Source organism: Blennius ocellaris, assembly GCF_963422515.1.
Source record: "Blennius ocellaris genome assembly, chromosome: 15".
Classification (NCBI taxonomy): Eukaryota; Metazoa; Chordata; class Actinopteri; order Blenniiformes; family Blenniidae; genus Blennius; species Blennius ocellaris.
Window position 1 is genome coordinate 24,091,559 of NC_137664.1, and position 7,656 is coordinate 24,099,214.

Consider the following 7,656-nt stretch of genomic DNA (forward strand, 5'->3'; position numbering starts at 1 on the left):
TTCCAAGGGAAAAAACAGCCACACACATTCAATTGGGCACTGAGAGTGGAGAGCAGCGCGCCGTCATACTCCTACAGGAGGACAGAATGTAGTTCATAGAGAACACTCAACAAAAGGAAACCAAGGCTAAAATCAACATGATCAAATCAGAAGCAAACAAACTTGGGCTGGTGGGCTCCAGGAGGGAGAGAGAACTGAGATTCAGCAAGACCCCCAGCAGGTGAAGCCAATCCTGAAACCTGATTGGAGGAGCAGGCCATCAAGATTCTGGGAACATTTCAATACTTTGAACACACTTCAGTTCATGTAAACAAGGGTGTGTCAGACTTCATGGCCTTCAGATTCACTTGTCAAGTAACTTCTGAACAATTCCAGCTCTTCATAAAAATTCTCCAGACAATCAGATAGGGAGTGTCTGTGCAGACGCCCTGTGAGAATGAAGAAACAACCACCCTGTAATTAATGTTCTGACGCAGTCACATCTCCTCAATGATACACTCACGATACATAAAGAGGCCAAAGAAAGAGATAGCTTAAAATAAACATAAAAATAAAGGTTTATAATGACTAAAGGAGATTTAACTCATATGGTGATTATTCCATTATACACAACATTTAATAACAATAATTAAAAACCCCCAAAAAGTAATAATCATATTTGTCCCAATATAAACGGTAGTTGTGTTTTTTTTACTGGATAATAGGTTTGAAAAAGTGAGCTTGTCTTGTATTCAGAATCAGAGTACTGCACCCAGTCAGGTCTGCGTCTGCAAAACAGATTTGCAAGGAGAGAAGAATATAAATGCATACATTTGTGCTGTGGGTAAAACTAACCAGACTGTCTGTTACCTTTTAGACAAATTGAATTCTACGAGAGAGGAGTTCCCCTCAGAAACTTCATTCAAATCAAAACTGCCCCTGCAGCACGAGATGTGAATCAAGTGCACCGCCTCCACCTCTCTGCCACATACCCCCACCACCACCTCATTCAGGCCCAGATAGGAGTACTTTGAGAAATTAATGGAATGTAGTTTAAATGTTTATATGCACAATTCTACACCAAGATAGTTTTCATCAGAAGTGGATTGTTTCTTTTTGTTGCTTGTGTGTTTTGGTCGTGTTCGCCACATCATCTGACCAGACCAACATTGTCGGCTCTTTGTCACGACAAGATTCCTCCTGTTGGACTCGCCACTCAGATGGTTGAAGAACAGGTCAGTTCAGAACCCATTGTTCAAAGGGCAAAACTATTTTTAGCAGAAGAACATTTCAATCCACCAATAAAAATTCTCTAAACAATCAGATAGGGAGTGTTAGCAGAGTCGTCCTGTGAGAATGGAAAATACAGCCACCCTGTAATTAACACATTCATATCTCCATTATTTCCGCATGTGTGTGCTATAAAAAGGAGGGAGACAGGTGCAGCACTCATAGCGGCTCAAACTCCTCATCATCAAGATGAAGCTGATCCTCTCTCTGGCTCTCATCTGCATGCTCTCCGGCACAGGTAACCATGCGCTGCTCAGACTTGGAGGATCCCCTGAGGCTTTGCTGCCAACATCATTTGTATTATTTCTGTTCTCATTACAGCCGGAGCAGACACAGGGCTCATGTGCACTCAATGCACAAATCCAAATGATCTGACTTGTACGTTTGGCCAACCGGTTGAATGTGTCAGCGGCGATGTGTGTTTGAATGCATTCATCACAGGTATCTGTTCTCTTCACATTGTCTTTTCACAGAGCTGTGTGTGTTGCATAAATCTCACTAAACTTTGTTTGGACAATAGCATCAGATGGAACAATGAGAATCTACAGGGACTGTGTCAGTACCACAGTGTGTCCCAATCTGGGCATGATGTCAATTGAGGCTAACACGGGCGGGCAATCCTCCATTACAATGGCTAACTGCTGCAATACAGATGGGTGCAATAACGTACCTATTACCTGTAAGTATATTCAAACCAGAAGGATTGTAAATTAAAGAACACAACAAACTTTGAAATACTAACTCAATGTATTATTTTTTTTCAGTCGCAGCTGTTTCATCACCCAATGGAAGATCGTGTCCAGGTAGTTCCACCCCCAGTGCTTTGCTCTTCGATCCAGTGCTGTGTGTAGGATCGGAGGACACCTGCTTTAGTGGATCCGGTACGTGCTCTTATTGTTCAGTTGATCGAATATCTCAGACCAACTTTAGCTCACTTACATTCAACTGAAACATCTTCCTCCAGTGCAAAGTCTTAAGAGCTGTTGCAGATGATTCCAGTCATTTGCAATAGCAAACTTAGAAATAGAAAAGTTTGAAATGACATCCAGCTTTTTGAGACAGATCCACTGATAACATCACTGTAAAGGTGACAAGAGTACTGAAATATTGTACACAAGTAAAAGTACCATTACACAATTTTACCCCAATACAAGAGAAAGTACTTGTAAATGTACCTCATATAAATTGTACTCACAGTATTTATTTTCACATTAATTTATTGATTGAATTTGTTCTCAGTAACAGACACAGTTGAAATTGTAGTGCAAATTGTTTCTGCAGTTGTGTCAGCGTGAGCATTATTATTAAACATCCTTCATGGCCTCAGTGACCAGGATTTATTTGATTATGTCAAAAACATTGTTCTAAATACTCTTTCTCTGCTGATTGTTTGCTCTCCACAACCATCCACTATAATTTAACAATAGGCAGGTGATTTTCCAAGAGAGCTGATTGGTCAGGAGGTGGAGCTTTTGGCCATTCAGAGTCAGTTACCATGGTGATTTATCCTGGCGAAAAGTGAACTGGCATCGTAGTACGGAAAACCTGAGTTAATCTTGAAGTCATCTCGATATGAGAATACCAGAATTAATCCTGAAGTTAATCCAGAAGAGAAAACCAGAGTTCATCCTGAAGTTAATCTTGAAGCGAAAACCAGTTAATCCTGAAGTTAATCTCAAAGAGAAAACCAGTTAATCCTGAAGTTAATCTTGAAGAGAAAACCAGTTAATCCTGAAGTTAATCTCAAAGAGAAAACCAGAGTTAATCCTGAAGTTAATCCAGAAGAGAAAACCAGAGTTAATCCTGAAGTTAATCTCAAAGAGAAAACCAGTTAATCCTGAAGTTAATATAGAAGAGTAAACCAGAGTCAATCCTATAGTTACCTCGATTAGAGAAGATCCAGTCGTACTATCGGTTGTTGGTTAATTTGTGGCAGCATGTTTATTTACTTGTACATGTCATGCTTGTTTACACTGAAGCCAGATTTGACTACATGAAATTTGGTATATTGAAAGAGATGAACCTGCTTCTCTGCTGAAAAATGGGTCAGTGTGTGTTGAGTGCCGTCTTCACACCACTCAATAACAGATCAGACCGAGAGGTCTTGTACGACCTGTCTGTAGTTATCAAGTCTGTGGCTCTAAATCTGTGAAGGTTTGAAGAGTCCTGTTGTGTGTAATGTACCCTGATAACTGACTGCTGACGAGCTCTGAAGAAAATATTAGTCAAACTCCTTAAGATGATACAATCTCTCTCCATGACTTCTATGTGCCAAATATGGAAAAGATAAGCCTTGTAGGTATGAAATGTGGAAATAATACATTCACCTATACTTTAAGTTGGTTTCATGAGTGTCAGCACTTGAAAGCATGTCAGGGCCTCATTAAAACCAGTCACAATGGTGGAGTGTGAGGGAGACAGTGTGACGTCTGTTTCAAAGTCGTGGTCAAGCTACTGATCAAATTACTGGTCTTGAGAATTGAAGTAACATTTCACTGAGTTGAAGAATCAGTAGCTGTGGTTGCGTGGACCAAAAACAATCTCACTCAATGCAGACTTGATTAAATGTGCATCCTAGAAACACTTCAAAGTTATTATATTTGGACCATTTGATCGAAATTGTAATGAGATCATCGGGGGTGGTGTAGTCCGGATTTTGAAATGATCATAGTCTGTTTAAAGGCACATGGCGTTCCTTCCTGCAGTCGGAACTCTGTGTGCAAAAAGTGACCTGTGATTTTGTCTCCCAGAATATATTCCAAACCCAGAAAACGTTTTTTTGTATGTTGCGCTTCAAAACATTTATTTATGTATTTTTTCAAAAAGAAGCACCGCAAGCGTAATCACTCGATTTAACTCCATTTTAGATACTGGCTTGTGGAATTCATTGAGCCTGTCACAACCACCAAAGTCAATACGCAAAGCATTATGGGAATTGTCCACTGAAACGGATCAGGTCACATCTTGGGCAATAATATGTGGCACAACTTTCCCATTACTTTATTGAGTTTTCATGTAAACGAGACCATCTGATCTGAGAATCAGAAAAAAACCAGTCAGATTAACAAAAAGTAACCATGGAAACGCAGCAAGTGTCTTTATCAGTCATGTCTGAAGCCAAAATCAAAAGGACAGTGACAACTTCAATGTCAGCACACAATTATCAGACAAACCTGACAGCTAGAATTGTATTGTATACATCCAGTGCTGATTTGCCCAATCAATGTGATAAATGAAACAATTGAAAAACGTGAAGCTGCAGTCTTCAGTACTGCTGATAAAACAACCAATGTCTACTGATACAAGGGACTCTCACATACTTTGGATCAGTTTATATTCACCGGTCGTGACCCACCCCCTCCATGGTGCTGTTTCAGCTCCTTCAGTGACAGGCTTCACCACCCACAGTGTGTGGAGAAACACCGCAGGTCTTTCCTTCCTGTTGCAGTCAGACTCTTTAAAGGACCCATATTTTGATATATTTCATGTTTCACAGTCCATCCTATGCTCATGTGGGATAATAATTTGGGTGATACAGTGTACAACACTCACAACTTGTGAAATTATAGCTATTATATATAGCTTCAGATTGAGCTGACGTCACCTCTCATGAAACGGGTTGTTCTCAGCTCCTCCACCTCCTCCACCCTCACGGAGACTGTGGCCCAGCTCACAGCCGCCTCCTCCCACCCCCTCGGTGACGTAGCCTGCACGCTCGCTTGGTAATCACCATAGCGTGGGGGTTGGCCGTTTGCCAGCACATAGCAGTACTTGCATACAGAAAAGAAAGCTTCTGAGGAAGTCCAGTTTCAAAGTACCGTAGTTCTGGAAGCTTCTTTGGTGACGTGTCGCTTGCAAACAAACACATTCTTTGCGGAAAAGAAAATAAAGTCCAGATTTGCCGCTGTGCTTCTTCTTTCAGCAAGACAAATAGTGTGGACACATACTTGCACCCGAAAACACATTTTCTCCAAGTGGACATGATGGTGAAAACACATTTTCTCCAGTGGACATGAAGGTGAAAACACATTTTCTCCAAGTGGACATGAAGGTGAAAACACATTTTCTCCAAGTGGACATGATGGTGAAAACACATTTTCTCCAAGTGGACATGAAGGTGAAAACACATTTTCTCCAAGTGGACATGAAGGTGAAAACACATTTTCTCCAAGTGGACATGAAGGTGAAAACAGTTATCGACAGCAGTGTTCAATGTGAAGCAGCAGAGACTGAGAGAGCAGAGGAGAGGCTCCTTGCCACATTCGTGGGCGTGTCTTGTTTTGGTTTCTCCGCATGTCAATCTTCCTGGAGGCGGGGCTTCTCCAGCTCGGTGCTGCATCAGCAAGGTGGTGCCGCGTCATCAAATTGAATCAACCCGTTGAGCTCCCCCACCAGCTAGAACAGAGAAAGGTCACTGTGAACTCAAGCTTGAGGGAATCAATGAAAAAAACACTTTGGGGATGTATATGAACCCCAAATAGCACTTTTATGTTGTTTAAAGCACAGAAATGTCAATTTAATATAATATGGGACCTTTAACTAAGCTGTTCCCAGTAGATCATGAAAACAAACCCACAAACCAGACAATTCATTCTACCTCTGTACAATAATAATATATTTATTTATTTACTGTGCAATAACATATCCACCCTTATATGCACTGTGTGCATGATATTACTCACATATCTTAAGTGACTGGCTCTTTTCTAACTGTTTTTGGATTCACTTTCCTGTACTATAATTTTTTTTTACCAATTTTTTTGTGATTTTATTTTATTTTTATCCTGTACAATCTGTGATTTTATTCTCCCATCCTGCTTTGCTGCTGCTGTGACAATGTAAATTTCTTCATCTTATCTTGTCTTGTCTTGTCGTATCTTATCTTATCTTCTCTTGTCTTGCCTTGCCGTATCTTATTTAGTCTTGTCTTGTCTAGTTTTGTCTTATGAAGAAATGATTTGACCCCAAAACTGAAACTTTTCATCCACAGCTCTGGTCGGTGGCAACCAGATCACTCTCGGAGGCTGTGGAAGTTCAAACGTGTGCGACATTGCCGGTGATCTGCAAGCGCTGCCTTTCATCGATGGAGGTTTTATTCCTACAACACCGGTCTGCACACCAGTACCTACAACCACCCCTGAGCCAACCACAACCACCACTGGACCTACTACAACCACCACTGAACCACCTACAACCACCACTGAACCACCCACAACCACCACTGAACCTACTACGGTTTACACTCCATCAACAGCACTGCTGGCCAGACTCAGAGTTCTGTTCGTGCAACTGAAGCTAGTGTCAGCTTCAATTAACCTTCAGCTGCTCCTCCAAAACCAAGTGGCGATTTTCCAACTGCATCTGCAGCTGCTTGACTACCAACAGAATCTGCTGCTCCAACAGGAAGGGCTGCCAATCGACGACCACCAGCAGCTGCCGCTGTACTACCAGCAGTGCCTGATGGTCCACCACCAACAACTGCTGCTCCATCAGATCCACATTTCTCTGTGCGGGCAGCAGGAGCTTATGCAGCTCTTCTACCGTCATCAATGGATCCTCCGAGAAATACAAGAGGTGCTGTATAGCCACCACCACAACCTGATGCCCCACTACCAAAGTTACCTGCTGCACTACCGTAACGGATATCACCCCACCACCACCGAGGAACCCACCACCACCACCGAGGAACCCACCACCACCACCGAGGAACCCACCACCAACATCTGGCCTTGAATGATCCACCTTTACTTACTTTGTGATTTCTTTTCAGACAAAATTTTAAATGATTGATTATTACTCTCAAGGGATTTAAATCAAGTGAATGAATCATTTAATCTCCACGGTGCTTCTGTTCTATCAATCAATAAAGCTACAATTGCAATTCAACATGGTTTTGTCTTTTCTTATTTCTCATTTTCACCAAGGTCTTTTTAATGGATTACAGGCGGAAACAAATGTACTTTATTTTTATTAAAAGTTTTTATGAATACATGGTAGACAAACAGAATAAACATGGACAATACAGTTGGATGGTACTATTTACTTTTTGTATGCAGGGGAGTTGAGCGTAGAGTGTGTTTCCTTCCTTTATCATATGTTCCATCTTCATGGTTGTGACCTGTAACAGAGTATATTGTATTATTGAACTAGTCAGTAGGGCCAGTATTCATGTCACTTATATTTACAAAGCTAATATACCATCTATCCATGTAGTCATAAGACATTTTTTCTCCTTTACTGTTTTAAAATAATTCACCCATGTAAGCCAGTGTTTAGTGAACTTGTCTGTTTTGAGGTTGATTGAGAACAATAGCTTTTCCATGCTCTTGTATTTCTGCCACAGTTTCATTCCAGTCCTTCATCAGTGAGCCATCTCCTTGATATATT

General features: G+C 41.2%; 1 protein-coding gene across 1 annotated transcript; it reads left to right on the forward strand.

The window, feature by feature from the left end:
- Nucleotides 1-1,442: 1,442 nt before the first annotated feature.
- LOC308140283 (uncharacterized protein) lies at nt 1,443-7,155 on the forward strand. Its single transcript, XM_080509972.1, has 5 exons — nt 1,443-1,507; nt 1,591-1,710; nt 1,790-1,948; nt 2,034-2,150; nt 6,260-7,155. Exons 1-5 carry the CDS (start codon nt 1,459-1,461, stop codon nt 7,000-7,002), a joined length of 1,188 nt encoding a protein of 395 aa, XP_080366098.1. The 5' UTR covers nt 1,443-1,458; the 3' UTR covers nt 7,003-7,155.
- Nucleotides 7,156-7,656: the final 501 nt, after the last annotated feature.

Excerpts from the sequence above, each read along its gene's own strand:
- LOC308140283 (XM_080509972.1), top strand. The coding sequence starts at position 1,459 with ATGAAGCTGATCCTCTCTCTGGCTCTCATCTGCATGCTCTCCGGCACA. Across the intron at positions 1,711-1,789 it reads TTTGAATGCATTCATCACAG|CATCAGATGGAACAATGAGA; the intron begins GTATCTGTTCTC and ends TTTGGACAATAG. Across the intron at positions 1,949-2,033 it reads CAATAACGTACCTATTACCT|TCGCAGCTGTTTCATCACCC; the intron begins GTAAGTATATTC and ends ATTTTTTTTCAG.